The sequence below is a fragment of the Sciurus carolinensis genome, chromosome 4 (genome assembly GCF_902686445.1).
Source record: "Sciurus carolinensis chromosome 4, mSciCar1.2, whole genome shotgun sequence".
Taxonomy (NCBI): Eukaryota; Metazoa; Chordata; class Mammalia; order Rodentia; family Sciuridae; genus Sciurus; species Sciurus carolinensis.
Genome location: NC_062216.1, coordinates 92,655,434 through 92,675,812, shown reverse-complemented (window position 1 = coordinate 92,675,812; position 20,379 = coordinate 92,655,434). Strand labels below are relative to the sequence as shown.

The following is a 20,379-nucleotide window of genomic DNA, read 5'->3' as shown; positions in this document are numbered from 1 at the left end:
CTTTTTTGTTCCCAGTTGCTGTGTGAATATTCTGAAATGCTACTTGTCTAATTTGATTTTTTTAAAGTGGTAAGGTATCTCACACAAGTGCTATTGAACATATTAATCCCATTTATTCATTCCTATTAAATATACTAATGATAATATCCAGCAATTGTAGAGTGTTTTGAGCTGGCTGAAACTGCTTTTGTGTATATATATATTTTATTTAGTATTGACCCTGACTGGATTTTTCCTTCATTTAGGAAGTATTTATAGAAGGTAAAGTTAATGATTGAACTCCAATTATTTTCCTGTTTTTAATTGAGCATATGATTCCAAGTATCCAGATTTATTATTATTGCAAGAAACTCAAATAAAATTGTATTTATTATTAAAAATTGTTATCATTGGTTCTAGTATTTTATATAAATAACCATTTCTCTGTGTTTTTGTTTTTAAGGGACAGGGAATAATTATTTTTAAAAAGTTAATGTAGTCTAATACCTTAACTTTATGAATTCAAACAACATAACCTTTCACTATACATGCATTGGCTTAGTGAATAAATTTCCATTATGGTAGCTATGAATTCTTAGCACTTTTTGTTAAGTTTGGAAAGTAGTTTTATGATACCTTAATTATAGCATTTATTCCAGATTTGGAGACTGGAAGGTAGAGTTTTCAAGAATCTCTTAAGATTCTGGATGTAGTTTACTAAGTCTTTCATCATCATTTAACATAGACCGAGCTACCAGAAGTGGGTCAGTAGTCCTGGAAGGGTCTGTACGTTTTTCATTTAAAGTAATTAGATTTATAATCATAAAAGGCTTCACAGTTCCTCCAGGAATTCTGAAGGCTGAATCCTGAGAAATATTGGCAGGCCTCCCAACTCTGTGTTCATGACCCTGAAAAATCACTTAAGAGTTTTCCTATTCTTAAGCTGAGAAAGACAGCCATCACCTGACCCAGGGACCTAATGAGCCCCCAGCTTAACATCATCCTACTCATGGGACGACCTCTAAAACATGTGACCTCATTTTAGCCCACAGTTAGAGAAAAGGAGCATTAGAAAAAAACTCTTAACAGGTAAAAAAGGATGAAATGAGATTCTATGGCACAGCAGTCAAAGGCTGATTCATTTTTGCCATCTCTTTGGGGTACTTTATGATTCTCCTTGACCCTCTGTTCACTCTGATTGCTGTGTCCCTGTGTCGGGGTCAGTTTGATCGAGGCTGTTCTTGAGCATGTTACTTTCTTGAAACTTCTGTTGAAGAATTTCTTTGTAGCCACACTCCTTGGTAAGTCTTCTGCTTTCTGGCAGCTCTTCTCCTCTGTCAGGGTCCTCCTGTCTTTTTCCCATTTTTAATGTATTTCTCTTTTTCAGTCTATTTATTTCTCTCTCATTCATTCTCTCTTTCTCTTACCTTTCTATATGGTATTTTCTCTGCCCTTGTTTTTATTTGTTCCTTTCATCCTTTCCTTCCACCTTCTATTTGTTTTTCATAATTAGATGTAGTAGAGAATGAAAGGTTTTATTTTGGTTATAATTAGGGGAGAGAACTCTGTGAGTACTAATCTTCAAATAAAAGGGAAAGAATAGTTCACATTTAATTAATTTATTCCTTACTTTTTTATAGAGACTTTTATAAAACCTTTTGATTCAAACCTACAGTCCACCTTCTGATCCCACTCTTACTCCAGGCTACAAATCTGAGGGCTCTTTCTTAGTCCCTTTTCCCATGATCTGTTCTCTGCTTTGAAAATTTCCTTATTAACTAGAATCACTTCACCCAGTATGTGAGCACTCACCACATATTAATAAAAGAGCCTCTTTGGTGTTTGTTTTTCCCTCTGGACTATAAGCTTTTCCAAAGTAGACTTATATCCTTGGTACCATTTTTGTATCCCTGTCAACTTCCTCAGTACCTGGTTTAACAAATGTTTGATGAACCAAGTGAGTGTGACTTACAAGGAGTGTTTCCTGCCCAGAAGGAGCATAAACATCTGGGGGTGGGGAGGGATAGAAAGAGAAGGAAGAGGAGGAGGAGGAAGAGGAGGAGAAGAAGGAAGAAGGGTGGGTAAGTGGAGGGTGAAAGGGAGACTGATTTAGATTTTGATTGGGGAAACCAGTGAGAACTTCATGTAAAAAGGATTTAGACTGAACCTTGGAAGCTGTCTCAAAAACTGGTTCTTAGGAGGTAGAAAAGAAGAAAATGGAGGGCTACATGGACACTGAACAACTGAGGAGCCTAGCGAAGTTGTAACGTTCAAGAGCTGTAGGAGCAGAGTCTGAGGGAGAATGAGAGGAGGGGACTGGGCATGGGAGGGGAGGGCGACGGGATTCGGTGCAAGGGTGGCATAGAAAGAGAGTGATAAGATCCAGTGACACCAGGAAACACCAGTTTTCCTAAAACTTGGTTCACTGCATTGCTTACTGTCCAAATGAGACTCTTGAAAATCTAGGGGACACTGTTTTAACTATGCTGAGACAAAAGAGTCAAGTGGGCATACCTCAGGCAAACTGGGATAGAAGGCAACCATGAAAACCACTCTTTTAATCTGTAACATCCTGATTTATCCTCTGACCTCCATAGCATCCTGCCACCTGGTTTGGTACTCAATCATTTCCTAATCAAGTTAACAGTGCTATAGTTTGTTTTCCCAACTTGGTTATCAGTTTCTGGAGAGCCATGGGTTTCAAGTGTTTGAATTCCTCATGACATGACTACAGCCTTAGTACTTAGATTCTGTTAATGGGATCAACAACTCTAACAAAGCAAGTCTAAGGAAACACAAATACCAATGGAATATATAAGTATGATGATTTCAGCTGCCCCCTTATAGCCCCACTCCAGGGCTGATTGTAGAATCAACTCTATTGTAGCTGAAAGCTCAGCCTTTCTCTGCAAGAATGAGAGCCACAGCTCAAACATTCTCCTCTCAGAGCCAATGAAAATGCTGCAAAGTGCTCAGTGGAATTACATCATTACCTCTTCATCCAGACCCACATGATACCTATCTGGATCATTCAGAGACCAATTGTAGGGTGTTAAATTTCTTTCAAAAACTGATGTGGGATTTGACTAATACTGGCTAATAGAAATGTATCATTTTCCTTAGTCTTCACATTGATAAACATGTAGAGGACAGAATGTTAAGTTCATGAAGTTTCTAACTAGTTCATTTGAAAGGTTGACGACTGTGTGGATCTTGGGCTGTGTAATGAATTGCATTTTTCAACACCGTGCTAATTAATTGAAAATGTTGTTTTGCATGTTCCTTATAGTTTATCCTGAGTGTCAGACTAGATTATAGAATCTCATATATGCTGTCAATATATAAAAAGGAGTTTGGGGAAAACAACGACAATGCTGAGACATCTGCCAACGGCTCTCCAGATACCTTACTACCCTCAGGTATCTTCTCTGTGACAGTATTTATTGTTTGCATTTTGTTTTAATAAAAACTTAAAAGCAACTTTCATATTTTAAAACATGATGGTATTTCTATGAGAGGAAATGTAGACATGATCTCTACTAATGACACAAAAGAACCAAGACAGAGCATTAAATAACTTGCCTGCAATGGTAGGAAGGGTATTTGGTGTAATTTGACACTAAATCCCATGAATTCTTGTCCTTTGTAACCCTTACAACTCCATGAAGTAGAGGTATCATTTCTTGTGTCATGGTACTGAGGAGTAAACCCATGGCAGAGGGGTTAAGTTATTCACTAAAGGTCCTGAAAGTTGTGAAAGAGGAACCTCCCACCCCTATGTCTCTTCAGTGCTAGCTGAACCTTAAGCATTACAGTTTTTGTGAAAATCTAAGTCATTTTTCTGCCTGGATCAGGAGCAGAGTGAAATGTGGCTTTTGGAAGAAAAGGTGTTTTGTGGGGAAGCTGTCACCTGACTCAACAATAAAGACTGGCATTCCTCCTGAGAGTGGTTGTGGGTTTGATTTTGTGTGCTTTTTACTTTGCGCAGTTATAAACTGAAGTTGTATTTCAGTTTTCACATTTAAAAACTTAAAGAATGAAGCTATTCTCTTTCTGAGAGTCAGGGCATAACAATAAAACACAAAAATAATTGTAAAAATGTGACTATAGAAAGGACTTAATGAAAACTAAGAAATGAAATTAACATTTTTCTGCATAGGTCAGGTCAGTCTTGCAGGCTAGAAACTACATCTTATGAAGGATTCAGCCAGTTAACATAATTCTTTTTCTGAGGATGGGATTTGCACACAGATATGAAACTTACTTCTAACTGCAGCCACTGTGATGTTAGGGACTTCCTCTGTCTGTCAATCAACTTGAGAGGATTCAGGGATTGCAAGTGTGCAGATAAAGTGGATACTAGGCCAGTGTCCCACTGCTGTCTGTGTCTGAGTCATTAGCAAATTCCCAAGGCAGCATGCCCCTGCAGATGGAGATGGGCTCGCCTGGGAGAAGTCACTTCTGGCACCTTTGCAGCAGCGCTCTTTTTCTGCTTCTCAGAAGTGTAGAACCCCAAAGGGCTGTTTCCAGGAACGAAAAGGCAGAAACAGAAAGTCATGCTGGCGGTTGCATTGACAGAAGCATAACAATTATTAGCTCCCAGAAGCCAAGCTTCGGGAAACATGAGCTCTAAGTGTCAGTAAAGCACCAGAGGGAAGGTCTAGGGGCGCCCAGAAAACCCGTTCTCTCTGATTGACCTGACCGCTTTCCTCATGTGTATCTGTAAGTGATGCCTTTTTGGGAGAATGGCTTTTCCTTATGTTACTCTCTTTTCTTTTTGTGCTTTGGAGATGAGAAATGAATTGTTTATTTTTCATTTAAACATGTTATCTTAATAAAAGTGTCTTCAAAATGTTAGAGGTGGGGAATAGTAAGGAACCCTGATTGGTTTGCATAGAGAAAAAATCCACCATGTCCCACAAGATAAAAGATGGAATTTTAGAAGTTGGTAAAATTAGGTAAAAAAATCATGTTGTTCAGAAATGTAATATAGTAACAAGACTCATGTACGTTTTGTTTCTTTGAAAAATTATCCTTCCATGTCATTACCTATTTAAATTATATGTATGTATGTATATATGTATGTTCATATGTGTAGATATATATGAACTCTGTGTGTGTGTGTATACCCACATACCCACACATGATCATATAGATAAGAGGTACCTTTGTAAATGGTGCTTTCTGATCTTCAATTGTATTTTGATTAACCAAGCACAATGACACACACCTGTAATCCCAGCTACTCAGGAGCCTGAGGTAGGAGGATTGCAAGTTTGAGACCAGCCTTGGCAACTTAATGAGCCTTGTCTCAAAATAAAAAATAAAAAGAGGTGGAGATGTAGGTCAGTAGTGGAATGCCCCTGGGTTCAATCTGTAGTACTGCAAAACAAACAAATGAATCCTTGACTACAGTAATACATTAATTTAAAACATAGTGTGCATTAAAAAAGAAAAAAGAGGAAACTTAGTATGCATAAGGTCCTGAGTTCAATACCCAACACCAAAATAAATAAGTAAATGGAAATTTCAGTTTAAAACATTAATTTCTCAGTGGGGGGATATATTATAGTTTTTAAACTTTTAGTTGACCTTTGGTGTCATAAATAAAGGAAGGCAAAAATATGTTCGGGTAAACTAGTACTAATATGAATATTGTGGCTCCTGATTAGGATAAGATAAAGACTTTATTGTCTATCTTTGCAGCTATTGTTCCTGATATAGATGAAATTGCAGCTCAGGCAGAAACTATGTTTGCTGGAAGGTATGGTAACATTCATGTGTCTTTATTTTACTTGCGAATAAGATTTTACCTAGAATTTTATTGATAAGGTTTTATTGTTCACCTCCCTATATCTATTTATTTTTAGATCTTCTATTGTTTTTAACATATTTCTGCCAGAAAAGAAGCTGCTAATATACTCTAGAGGAGAAAGCATAGCTTTCCTTTAGGTCGGGTGAAAAAAAAAAAAAAAAAAAAAGACAAAAGAGATGAGATCAGTGTATCGAACTTTTCCCTCAATTCTTTGCTTTTCTTTTCTTAAATAATGACAGCAGAAGAATGCCCTTTAACTCCCCTGACGTATCACTGCATGTTGTAAAACATTATTTCCCTGAATCTTAAGTATTTGAGGCAAGAAAGTAACTTCTTTTAATGTTATCTTTAACTTTATACATTAACAATAAAACTATTTTCTGATATTGGAAATATCCATGATTAAAGAAAACAGTATGCCTTTGGCATGACTACCCTCCTTTGTATTGGGTACTCTGCCCTTTATTGTTTTAAAGTGTTTCTTTTTCAGAAATGAAAGTAATATCAATCAAAACAAAAAAGTAAAATAAGCTAAAATTATTGAGATTTTAGTGTTCATTTTTATTAAGTATTTGACATGAGAACCTAAAAAAAGTCTATAATAAGCTTTTGTTGCCTTTGTTGTTAGGAACAAACAAAAACAAAAATTAAGAGGACAAATATTTTTATCTCTAGTGAACATTTGATTTAGGTTTGTTTTAATATCACAGTTATTAGATTTTGCTGTTGTTTTCTTGTTGAAGTGTTTCATTATTCCTGAGAAGAAAGATTAACTAGTATATGATTTCATCTTAAAATACAGTCATATGTTGCTTATGGTGTTTTGGCCAACGACAGCCTCATACACAGAAGTGGTCCTATAAAACTGAAATAGAAATGGAAGATTCCTATAGCCCAGTGATGTTTGTAGCTGGGAGGACAGGAGCACAGCACAGTACTCATGTATTTATGGTGATACTGTCTAGAACCTACTGTGCTGCTAGTTGTATTGAAATATGCCACATAAGATTTTGTACCTGACATGTACATACCTGATAACGATAATAAATGATATGTTACTGGTTTATGCATTTGCTATAGGATTCTTTTTATCATTATTTTAGAATGTATTCCTACTTACTAAAAATGGTTTTCTATAAAATAGCATGCTCCGTTACACCAGCAGCACCCTCATATACCTTGTCTCTTGATGGTATCATGTTTTTCTCTTGTCCTTAATTCGATTTTGTGTTGTTTTGTTCATCTCAGCTGTAAGAGCAATAGACACACATCCCCCACACTTTGTAGCATAGGCATACAGTAGGCACAGTACACTCTCCAATGTTCACACTGTGATGGAATCACCTAATGATGCATTTCTCAGAGTGCAGCCTCATTAACAGTGTATGACTGTAGGTAGACCTTTTACTCCACTAGAGTCTTGTTCAGAGCCCCATTATTCCAAACACAGAGTGGCTCTGGTGATGATCATGTACACATGACCTTCCCTTCTCCAGCCCTTCTCTAGCTGTCATGTAGGGATCTCTGGGAAAAATCAGTTATTGGTGGACATTCTCTATAAATGCTTCTGGGTGGGTTCAGATGCCTGTCTTTCCTCTATGCCTAGGTGGCCAGCTCATCCTAGTTTTGCCTAGGAACCTCCTCAGTCTTAGAAAAACTAGGATGGCTAGTCACTCCTACTCCCAAAAACAAATAGAAGTTTTTCTTTTCTGTTGTTTCCTTATCAATTACATGAGAGGAAAAAAAGTGAAAATGTCTTCTCCTTCACTTCCTAATTTGGGAAAACAAGTCACATAACGCTGAAAACAGACACACATTTAATCACTTTAATATAGATGTTATGTAAATATGTTACTTTAGAATTGTTTTTGGTTTTATAGAAAGGAAAAAAATCCAGTGCAACTTGATGATGAAGGAGGCAGGACATTTTTACGGGTCCTCATTCATCTGATTATGCATGACTATGCTCCTTTGCTATCTGGAGCCCTGCAGTTACTCTTCAAGCACTTCAGCCAGAGAGCGGAAGTTTTACAGGCATTTAAACAGGTGAGGTTATTGCCAGGAATGTATCTCCATGGTAGGGCAATTGTCCGATGTATACCATACATTGAATTCCTGAGTTCAATACTGCCTCCTTAAAAAAGTGTTGGGGGTGGTGCTGGGGCTGTATGTAGCTTAGTGGTAGAACGCTTGCCTGGCATTCAAGAGTCACTGGGTTCGATCCTCAGCACCACATAAAAACAAATAAATAAAGACATAAAACTCCAAAAAAAAATTAAAAAAGAAAAAAAAAAAAAGCAGGTAAGATTGAGGGACTCACAGCTGAAGCTTTGAAAATGTCACCCATCCTGATTTCATGGTTGCAGAGTTAATGAGCCTGCATGACTTTTGCTGGAGATGTTTTTATTCGTTAAAGATATGTATGACCTTGTCTATGTCAAGACATGGTCTACTTGAGAAAGTGTTCCCCACAAGAGATTTTCAGATAATATCTTTAATATGAATAATAGGCACTAAGGTTTAAGAAGGCACTGGAGGATAACATTTTAGGACTTTTGTTGCCTTTGTAATTATTTTGACCCCCAAATTTTACTGATATATTTGGGTAGGACAAATAGTAGCTCTGAAATAAATACTGTGACTCTGAAAAAAAGAGAAAGGAACTGTTATGGAGTTAATCTTTCTCTTTTTAATCTTTGAATAAGACATCAATTTTGAGATTACTAGTAATACCTGTTTATGTATATTTCACTAATATTTATTTTATTTAATAGGGCATTGGTTTCTATAAGGAAATTTTCTAAGAATGTGCTGAAGAATATGAAATGACTAAAATGTAGTCATATAAATGCATATAATTTTGCATATATGTGTATGCCATATAATACATATAAATTATAATAAAAATTTATATTATAAGGTTTAGATTAGATCTATCTATATTTTTCTGCCACTTTAAAAAAATGTTTCTGCCTATTTTCAAATAGTCTCAGAAAAATTGACTTTAGCAGTGAAATTAGAATGAATGAGAGTATCTCTTTATGTTAAATTACTTTTCATCAACTTTGAAAAATTTTACTAAGGCACATTTTTTAAAAAATTCTTTATAACATGTCAATATATTGGTTACTTCCAGGTAAGTTTTCATGGTCAATATACATCTAAAATATTCATAAATGTTCTAGAAACATCAAACTCCAAATAAGAGATGTTTCAAGACTCAGGTTTTAGGCATAAAAGAAATAGAAAGAAAAGAAGTTATAAAATCTTCTAAGGTTTAAAATTCTGATGTTTTCAGGTGCAATTGCTGGTATCAAATCAAGATGTAGATAACTACAAGCAAATCAAGGCAGATCTAGACCAACTTCGACTGACTGTAGAAAAATCTGAGTTATGGGTGGAGAAGAGCAGCAGCTATGAGAATGGAGAAATGGGTGAAAGTCAAGTCAAAGGTGGTGAAGAACCAAATGAGGTGTGTTTCCAAGATTTACTTTGAAATAATCCAAGCAATGTCTTTTAAGTCAGATAGGTAGCCATATGCTCTGTAATCAAAATTGTTTGTAAGATAATGTTTGAGCATCAGAATATAAAAGTTACCCCTAAGTTAATGAACTCCACAAACCTGCCTTTTGATTTTTGTCAATTGCTACTACCTCCGACCTCATCTGTGTAATTTTTTACTGTCTCATGTTCACTATAAATACCATAATCCAAGAAGCTGGACAATTGCAGGCCTAGGGAGAGGAGAAATTTTGTTGTCACCATTCAGTGTGGCTGCTTTTTACCCAACTTGCAAGTTATTTCTTTCATTATGCCCTTATATATAAAAATATCTAAATATGCTTTATTGTCAACACAAAAATACCTAGAATCTATGCTTGAGCTAAAGATTGAACTAAAGTGTTGATCTTGAGTCTTTTGTTGTGTAGGTTTTAGTCTTTAGTAGGCTTAATGAGTTGCTCTTTTACCAGTTTACTAACACATAGGACAATGTTTTTTTTTTTATGCAATGTTTTAGTGATAATGCTTAAATAAAAGAGATCAGTGTGACCATCATAATTGATAATCCATGAAGTTTCTTAAATGTCCGTCAAATGTTTTATTTAGTTGTGTTTTAATTTGCAGGAATATAAGCTATTTAGATATACTTACCTACCTCAGCTTTGGTGTTGTTGGAGAACTCAAATCATTATGGGGTGAAGAATGATAACAGAATAGGTGATAATTCATAATCAAAATCTTACTAGTTTCAAAGGGGGGTTGGATTGGTAGGCTACTACTTTTTACTTGTCTCAGGACTAATTGTCACTTATCAATAAGAGTTTTTTGACTTCATCTTTTAGAAACTTTTCCTGTGATTTTGTAATGTGTTCATAGAATGCTTAATTTCTACTCCATGAAAATTTATTTCATGACTAATTTGGGATGGTGGGGGGATAAAATTCTCCCATAATGTATTTAAAACATAAGAGAAAACTTAGCATTTATTTAGTACTTGCTACATCCCATATCTTAGAGTAGATATTTTTATAATGTGGAATCTCTTTTTCAATGTTACAGCAAACTTTGCAGATAGTTGTAAGCTTTACATTTCTATGACTGAATAACCTGAAGCTCAGAGAAACCAAGAACTTCCTCAATGTCAGTCAACTACAGTGACTCAACTGAAATTTAAACCCTGCCCTTTTTGATAACAAGATCCATGTTCTTTAATGTGAAATTTCATTTTCTGAGATGATAATTAATGATACTAATGAATATGTTATGTTTTCAAAAGCTATAATACCTCTTTTTTTGAAAAATACATATTTTACATGTATTCTAGGGAATAAATATAGCCTTGCTTCCTTTTTCAAAAGATTCTGTTCTTTAGATAAATAAATGAATGAATAAGAATAGCCCTAAACCTTAGGAAAATGCATTTTGCTCTCTGTAAAAATTTGAACACAAAACAAAACAAAACTCCTGAGTGAGAAGAATCTCATCTATATTAACATGGAGTATGCTAATCACTACTTTGCAGTTCCCATGCACTGAGGGAAGATGGTAGAAAGAGCCTCTATGATAGTGTGTATGCATGGCCTCCTCTTAAAAGTTTCACAAACATTTTGTATTTATGTAAGAAAAAAGAGAAACAAGTGGTTTGATTGAGGAAATCCTAAAGATAAAATTGCATTATGTGTGGGTTATATAACTCATTTTCTCAGGGCATCAGATGAATAGGAGTCAGTAAAGTTGGTATTTATTTATTTGTTGAGTTCAGGATTTATCAGTTCAGGAAAAGGTAACAATTTTAGGTACTTTAAGGAGGAAGTGATTTAATACATGGAATTAAATATTTGGAAGAACTGTAGGAATACAGTTTGGAGGTTGCCCTGGCACTACTGATTGCAAGGGTCAAAGGTTCAGAAGCTGCTCTGGCTGCTGCCCCTTTTGCTGCAGTCACCACCACTGACTCAATTTTGAAAGCATGTGGAAAGATAATTGAGTTCATGGGAAACACCCAGCTCTACTGGAATATTCTTTTTGGTCCTCACAGTCCCAAGATTTCCTTTACTTTTCCTTCTGCTGTTCAAGTTCCACCAGTGTTCATCTTCTTGACAGAAGGTAGAATTTAGAACTCTAGCTGCAGGGGATTTGGGAGACTAGTCTTTGGTACAGGGGACCTCATGGACTGTGAATGAATAGTGAATGTTAGTCAATAATATGCATCATAGAGATGACAATGCATAGGTAATTTATACCAGGGAATTGGAATCAGGAAGTCCAAAATTTGCCTCTGAATATATGTGTGACTTTGGGCAATTTGTTTTCATTCTCTTAAGTTTCATTTTTATCATCTATAAAATGGACATAATAATGATACTTAGCTTGAAATGCTTTAAGGATCAAGTGAGCATGTGGTGTGTCAGTTAATGCAACTTCAGTGGGAAAGTATAAACAACATGAAAATATACACAGTAGGGTGACATTAGTTACCAGCAAGAAGTCAAGAAGCAAGGAATTTAGAAATTTTTTGCCTTAGGTTGTCACCATGGCCACTGGACTTAATTCTGAGGCTTATCTTTTTCCTAGTGGCATTGTGGTAGCTGCTGCCTAGATGTCACATCTGTGCATACCACCATATTTCTGGATCTCCTGTTTAGGAACAAGGGAACCTTTCCCAGGTGCTCCTCAACAAATTCTACCTCATATAGCTTCTTGGTCAAAACAAGGCCACATGTTTACCTCTAAACCAATGGACTGTAGGAGTAGTTTGGATTAAATGTAAGATGTCTCTCAATCTGGGATATCCAATGCCGAGTTATATGGAACAATGGATGCAGAAAAGCAAAAACAAAACAAACAAACAAAAAACTGAAATCCGCTAGTAAGTAAGAGTAAGGAAGGATGTTGGTTAACAACCAATAGTGTCTGCCAAAGACAGCATTCAGTTAGTGTTTATGATAATTATTATTTGTTTTTATGGGAAAAACATTGTACTATTTACTATGGTGAATATAGAATTATAAAATCTTAGAGTTAAAGGATACTTGGAAGGGTAATAAAGTCCAGTACCCCGCAGGATATGTGAGACATTTCTTAAAACAACAAACTTCTATGATGAGAGGTGGCATATTCTTTTGAAATTAGTGTATAGCTTAAGAAATAGAATATTACCAGTAAGAAGTCCCTCCTTCTCCTCCTCCCTTCTTTGTTCTTCCTCCCCCCTCCTCTTCCCCCTCCTTTTCCTTCACAAGTAGTTATCGACTTTTTAATTGAATATATTTATATGTCTATCCAGATTGTTTTTTCTTTAATCTGTTCCCTTCAATTACATAAACCTTAAATAGAGAGAGCTTCTACCATAGTAACTTTGCATTAGAGAATAAAAGTATCTGATGGTTTTTACCTCACCAGAGTGTTTGTTAATACTTTGTGTAGGATTTTACATCTACACTGTCAGTGAGATTGGCCTGTAATTTTCCTTTCTTGTCTTGTTCCTGTCAAGTGTTGGTAACAAGGTTTGACTAGTCCCATAAAATGAGTGCAGAATATTCCTTTTCTTTGTGTAAGACTGGAATTATTATTTAACATGAATGTTAAAGCTTGTGTGTAAAAGTGCCTGGACACCATATTTAATTTGTGGAAAGATCTTAACTACTGATTAATTTTTTTAAAATGGTTATAAATTCACTCAAACTTTTCTGTTAAGACTCAATTTGTTGTTTTACAAGCCATATGTTTTAAGTCTTCAAGTTTATTGAAATTAATTGGTTCATGTTTGTTCATTATCTTTAAATTTTTTTGAATTTAAATTAATTTTACTTTTTAACCAATGTGTAAAAATAAAAAAATTTGTACACATCAATGGGGTGCCATATGAAGTTTTGAAAGGTGTAATTTCTATAGTTTGAATCAGGTTAAAGATTGATAATGTCTTGATGAAACATTCAAAATTCTTTCTTCTGTTGAAAGTTACTGTAATATTACTGTTAGCAGTAGTCACACTACAGTGCAAGAACGCACGGACAAATGCAGAATGCTTCGTGAATTTGTTTGTCTTCCTTGTGCAGAGGCCATGCTCATTTTCTCTGTATCATTTCAATTTTAGCATATATGCTGCTGAAACCAGCACTCTTTCACCTTCTTTTTCTTTCTGTGGTCTCTGGGCCTTCGGACCACTTTTTTATTCTTAATACTGTTTACCTCAGTCTCTCTTCTATCTCAATCTTGCCAGAGTTTTATGTATTTTTCATTCTTGTAAAATAATCTATTTTTGACTTTGTTGGGATTTTGGATTTGTTTGCTATTTTATCATATGTATTCTGCTCTCTAATCTTTTATGTTGACAGACTGTCAAAAAAAATTTAATTCCCTTCTAAGAGTTGTGTGCCACAAATTTTGACAAATGGTATTTTTATTATTGTTTAATATTAGTTATTTAAAAAGTTTTCCATTATGATTTTCTTTTTTGGTTCACAATTGCTTGGGAGTGAGTTTTTGTATTTCCAAATATATAGGAAAATTTTTCCTTTTAAAAAATTGAATTTTTTTCTTTTATTAATTTTTATTTTTATGGTCTGCATTTAGATTCATTGTACACAAATGGGGTACAACTTTTCATTTCTCTGGTTGTACACGATGTAGATTCACACTATTTGTGTAATCATACGTGTACATAGGGTAATGATCTCTGTCTCATTCCACTGTCTTTCCTTGCCTCGCCCCTTGTCCTCCCATCTTTTCCCTCTACACAATCCAAATTTTCTCCAGCCTTTTTTATTTTGATACAGGTTCTTGGTAAGTTGCTGAGGGCCTCACTAAGTTGCTGAGGCTGGTCTTGAACTTGTAATCTTTCTGCCTCAGCCTCCCAAGCTGCTGGGATTATAAGCATGTACCACCACATCCTTCTTATTTGTATTCTTGATGATTGGTGTGAGATGAAATCTCAGTGTAGTTTGGTTTGCATTTCCCTAATTGCTCATGACGTTGAACATTTTTTCATATATGTGTTGGCCTTTTGTATTTCTTCTTTTGAGAATTGTCTGTTTAATTCAATTGCCCATTTACTAATCAGGTTATTTGATTTTTTTGGTGTGAAGTTTTTTTTTTTTTTTTAACTTTTTTTATACCTTTATTTTATTTATTCATTTTTACATTGCCAAGGATCAAACCCAGTGCCTCATACATGCTAGGGAAGCACTGGACCACTGAGCCACAACTGCTGTCCCAGTATAAAGTCTTTTGAGTTCTTTAAGTATTCTAGATATTAATCCTCTGTCAGAAGAGTAGCTAGCAAAGATTTTCTCCCATTCTTTAAGTTTTCTCTTCACATTCCTAATTGTTTTTCTTGTTGTACAGAAGCTTTTTAATTTGATACCATCACATTTATTAACTTTTGGCATTATTTCCTGAGCTTTAGGGGGACGAATTGAATTTTTTAACATCCATTATTACACTTTTTTATACCTGAAATTTGGCTATTTTTTAAATGATGTTTTATTGCCTTTTACTTTTTGTTATTCCATATGGCTACTTTATATCCCGTATGTAGGACTCTCCAGGATCTGAAGCACTTTGGTGTTTCTACTTCTCATTCATGTTGTTCATTTCATTATATTTTTGATCATCTTTAAATATGAGTTCATATCTTTTTTGAATAGGCTTTAGAGCAATTTTTAGGTTCAGAGAAGAATTTCACAGAAAACGAGATTCTCCCCCTCTCATTTCTGACTATTATTAACCTTTAGTATTAGTGTGGTACATTTGTTACAATTGATGAGCCAATAATTATACATTTTTCTGAACTGAAGTCCATCATTTGTTTAGGATTCATTCTTTGCATTATCAATTCTGTGGGCTTTGACAAATGCATTATCTCATGTATCAATCGTTACAGCATCCCATAGAATAGTTTCACTCTTCGGACAATTCTCTGGGCTTCACCTATTTGTCTCTTCCCACTGAACCCCTGAGTCCCTGGCAACCAATGATTTTTTACTGTCTCTGTAGTTTCACTTTTTCCAGAATGTCATGTAGTTGTAATCATATAAGATATAGCTTTTTCAGACTTGTTTCTTTGACTTAGTAATATATATTTAAGGGCTTTCCATATTCTTTAGTAGCTTGATATCTATTTTTTTTAAACCTCTTTATTCTAACTAGCCCACTGTATGGATACTACAGTTTGCTTATGCATTCATTGAAGGTTATGTTGGTTATTCACAATTTTGGGCCATTATAAATGAAGCTGCTACAACTGCTTGCCAGCGGGTTTTGAGCTCTTATCTTTTGATCAGCAGACCTTGGAGTTGAAATAGGGAATATTTTCCTCCTTAGAATGGTTGCTATTGCCTCGGCCTATTGCCAGGGGGCGCTGCTAGTCTGAGACCATGTTGCTCCCTTCCTGCTCACCTGTCCTAAGGCAGAAATTTTGGGTTTAGCTCCCCAAAGTTGACACTTGGTCAGAGCTTCCTTAATTTCTGGGTTTAGAAGTCGTATTGTCATTTGACTTAATGAATACTTATTCTGTGGCCTTGTAGATTGGAGCTCCCTGATCTGATTTCTGGTTACTTTTTTCCCTTAGGAGATGTAGGGCAGGCTCTTGAGGAGACCTTTGTTTTCAGGAAATATGCTTAAAATAGACTTATATTTAGAATCTAATTGTTTTGTAACAAGAGGGTCATTTGCAATTTTAAGTTAGCTATTCTTGCAGAAGTCCTCTGGAGGCATTTATTTAGGTGTTTAGTGGAATTTTTGTTGTTATGAACTTACATTCTTTGTAACTTTATATGTGAAATTCTTCTGAGGCCTGTGTTTAATCTAGACAATTATAATTTGATTCTGTGAGGCACCTCAGGATATTACATTTTGTAACCACATCAAATATATTTTTGGTTTGGGCTTTTAAGAGCCACTGTATTAGTGGGAATTCAGTTCCCAAATGGAGAGTCAAAGTGGGCTTGTCTTTATATATGGGAGGCTCAAGAGCATTTCTCCACCTTTTAAACTTCAGCCAAAGTCCAGGCCAAGACAGGGAATCCTGTGGTTCTTCTGTGCTATATCTTTTCCTGATTTAGCACCGTGGTGTCTCCCTTTGATATTTTGGATTGTGTACCAGGATTTCTGATCAGACCTTCCATCCTTGGATTCATTCTTTGTTTCCTTTGTTTATGTGTGTGTGTGTGTGTGTGTGTGTGTGTGTGTGTGTGTATCACATTAAAACTGGCAATCCTGATTATCAGATGTATACTGAAGCCCTCAAGGCCAACAATGAATTCAGTACTTGATTATTGCTCTGAAACTTTTATGTCCTTTCATAGTATCTGGTCTCTCTACTAAAAAGAGGTATCTTAAATATTTTATCTGTCCCTTTTAGATGTTGTATAGGAGGGGTTTCTCTGAACTCTACTTCATCATATTCTGTTTAACAGTTTTTCACAATAAGTAGCTCTTCTGTATTTTCAGCTGTGTATTTGTCCCTGGGCTATCTGTTCACTGTTGCTAGGTTTAAGGCAATATGGAACATGCACCAACCTTCTTCGCTTGATTAGCTGTTGTGTTTCTCCAGAAGAAAATACTTTGAAACATTTCGTTTGAAGTATAATTTCAGCCCCTTTGCCATTGTGTTCACGTACCTTTGTTCTCTTCTTAATGTTTGATGTCTAGAACCCAATCTAATATTCCAGATATGGCTCTTGCCCTCAAAGAATGAGCAGACAGAATGAACACCCATACAACAGTGACAGCAGTGGACTTGGTACTGAGTTGTGTAGTATGGAGGAGGGCTGGTCCATGTGGGCTAACAACTTGGAGAGGGCTTAGTCCAGACATGTTACCTAGGCCTGTTTGAAGGATTAGTCAGTGAATGTGTTTAGAATAATAGTAGCAGTCAATAAAAAGAAGCAATTCCATTAGAAATGACGAAATTGGGAGACTGAAGATTATTGGGTAGGAAGGTAAGTATATTATCTTGGACCTTTTTTTTTCTTTTTGGTCTGGCAGAATTCAGAAGAACAAGTGACCAAAGTGGGGAACCAGTTAAGGAGCTTCTTGCACAAATTCAGGTATAAGGTTTTGAAAGCCCAAACTAGGGAAGTGACAGTGGAAATAAGTGCAGATAAGTGGATTGAGAAACCAGGAGAAAGGTACATTCATAGTGGATTAATTTTAGGAGAGGAAAAGTGAGAAGCTACAAAGTTACTAACTTAGACACAGTCACATAATCTATATTATGCAATGAACCATCAGGCAAAGACAGTGGCAGTGTGTTGTAAACAGGATGAATAAATCGCAATATCAATGGAAACAGCCAGTAGCAGGCAGCATGCACTCTTGCAGGCCCATACCAATAACAGTCCTTTGTTGTTGAGTAAGTCTTACAAAGGCTCTAAACACAGGGCCATTGGCATTGTTTTCAAACAACTCATAATGGTCTAACTTTGTGCCTGCTTAGATATCAGAGGACCAGATAACATTAATGGGATTCTTCACTTTGATAATAAAAAAAATGTTTCTGATTACCGAAATATTCTTCTTCCCCTCAACTGTAGGTTCTGTATACTCTGGGCAATAAATGTGAAGTGAAAGCCATCTGCCAACACTATATTATCTCAGCATATGACCCCAAATTATCCCATTACTATACTTACTCTTTTATAAATGAGGAGGAGAATGGAATGGATTTGGTCCTCTAATGAGCCCATTTCATCCCTAGTACCCATGTGCTTTATTATCTATAATATGTTGTAGTGTTCCCCTTTGTTAAACTTATCTTCCTGGGCATTTAAAAGACAATACCATCATTTATGAAAGCTTAAAGGCTAGAGTGTAACAAGTTGACAGTTCAGTAGCATTAGGAGCAATTACTAATTCATCACATTCAAATATGTGTTGACTTCTAAATATAGGAAGGAGAGATTAACTCAGGAAACCATATCCGAGTGGGTTAAGTCAGGATTGCCCTTTGCGTTCACCCATCTCTTTATTTAGGCTGGAGAAGCAGGTCACTTGGACATCACAGTGCTCCTGAGAGAAGTCCTTTCTCTTGTTATTTATTTTCCTTACAGTGATTTTTCTTCTGTATTTGCGTGTGGATTTGTGTTTATCTCCCTATCCATCTACCCACCTATATGTGATTTCCAGTTTTAAAAAACTTATAAATTTTTATGCAAAATTTTGTAAAAATGTTTAAATAAAATGATCCAAAGTCTGATATTTAAACCATCTATCTAGTTTTTACTTCAAAAACTATATTTTTCATTTTCAAGTTTCTAATTGGTTCTTTTTCAAATCTATCCAGTCTAGATTCGTATCTGTCTTTCTTTCTGATTTTTTTTCTCTTAATGGATATGTGATGTAAAGAACAGAATTAACTGAAAAATGTCTCCAGGGCTCACTCTGAGTTGCCTGGACATGGAGCTGCCTGGGCTGATGGGAGTGGTGGAGAGAGTCCCTCTCCTCCAAGGTGCTGTGCTGTACACTAACTCAGCTTCTCGTGAGACCTGTGCCTTCTGCTCCCAGCAGTCCAATTTCTATGAGCTCCATAGCTGGTGTACCTGAGCAATTTCTATAAGCAACGGGCCAGACAGTTGTGTGTACTTTAACTGAGAAACTCTGAAGCTTGCCCTGTAAGAAGTTACTGTGGGGGTTAGGAGAGCAGTTACTAGGGATTCTAGACCCATGCTGGCATCTGGCAGAGCTCTCAGCACTGCTCCATTGGCTGATGGGAGGGTGGAGGTCTCGTGTCTTATCTTTTCTTGCTGATGCTCAGCTTGTAGTTTCCTCTTCCCCAAAACGCAGTGCCTACCCATGCTGAGTGATGCTGCAGAGCCATCCTGTTGCTTGGTGCAGCAACTGCACAGAGCCACGTGGCATGAGGGTGTTCTTCTTCCTTGTCTCCATGATTATTTTATAGGTACCTATTTACAAGTCCTTTCAGAAGATTTCCTGACTGCCTTTCACTGGGAAATGATAGAAGTCTTCTTGTTGACCTTTTGGGTTGTCTTTGTTAGCAATAAAATCCCTCATAGGCACTGAATTTTAGTTTGTAGCTTTATCTTAATTATTTTGTTACTTAATATACCTAATTATTTATAGATTAATTCCCTCCTTCTTTGTCTCCTTTTTCATTTCCCTTCCTCCATTCCTTATTCTTTCTCTATTTCTTTCTGGGCACACCTTCCCTTTCTGATGATGTGTCTGTTATGTCCACATCCATTTCTCTTTAAAAGCAAAATCTGTATTCCAGTCTTTGTCCACCACTTCTGGTCTTTTCTTTGATGAAGCAAGCAAGGAGGCAAATCTCTTTAGAAGGATATCTTGAAAGACAGTTCTACTTTCCCAAGTAGGAGTACTTGATTATTCATAGTGGGAAAATAGTCCTACATAAGCACAGTTTCTGCAGCACAACTTGTGATTGATGAGGTGACTTTTGACAGCAGGGTTTGGTGGAATGTTGAATCCTCATGGTCTCATACAGAAAGAGTTCTTGTGTTTTATACAAGCCTGTTACTTGGCCTGGCCAATAAGGGATGCCAGGGTAATTTCATGAAGAAAGTTAGTTCTCTAATTTGGGCAGTACTTGCCTGCATTCTCCTTTGATAGAATCTGTTTTCTTATCTTTATTTTCTATTTTTACTCCAGAGCTCATTGTATAATTTATCTTGTTTATGTCACATTACTTATCCCTATCCTTATGTCTGAGCTAATGTTAGTGAAGGTGATTGTCAGAGGTATGGATCAGTTAGCCCTTCCATTTGACATACTGCTGAAAAATAATTTTTGGGTTTTACCTAAATGCTAGTTTTATATGTTCTCATTCTATTTGGTTATAATGCAAATTCTTAAATGTAATGCTTACACTTCCTGAATTTGTTATTTAAATTACTTCCACAAGAAGAATCTTCTTGTCTTCTACCCTAAATTTAAAATTAATGCTGTTTTAGCATGAACTTAGTATTTCCCTTCATATTAAAAAGAACAATCACTGTCTTACTCTTTTGTTAAAAAAAATGCTTCCATTTGTTTTTAATTCAATACAGGTTATTAGTGAAGATGCTAAGTTCCTAAGACTCTAAGATTCTTGGCAAGTATCTTACAAG

At 35.8% G+C, this 20,379-nt stretch overlaps 1 protein-coding gene and 1 non-coding gene across 4 annotated transcripts in view; one reads left to right on the top strand and one right to left on the bottom strand.

Annotated features, from left to right (window-relative positions):
• Positions 1 to 20,379, top strand: part of Itpr2 (inositol 1,4,5-trisphosphate receptor type 2) — a 462,398-nt gene that overhangs the window by 185,836 nt on the left and 256,183 nt on the right. For all 3 annotated transcript variants that reach the window (XM_047550877.1, XM_047550878.1, XM_047550879.1), the window contains 4 exons: positions 3,269 to 3,398; positions 5,686 to 5,743; positions 7,675 to 7,840; positions 9,093 to 9,266. In XM_047550877.1, the coding sequence (XP_047406833.1) occupies positions 3,269 to 3,398; positions 5,686 to 5,743; positions 7,675 to 7,840; positions 9,093 to 9,266 (528 nt within the window). The remainder of the gene's footprint in view (positions 1 to 3,268; positions 3,399 to 5,685; positions 5,744 to 7,674; positions 7,841 to 9,092; positions 9,267 to 20,379) is intronic.
• Positions 13,306 to 13,412, bottom strand: LOC124984188 (U6 spliceosomal RNA). Its single transcript, XR_007108641.1, has one exon. It is a non-coding gene; the product is annotated as a U6 spliceosomal RNA (small nuclear RNA).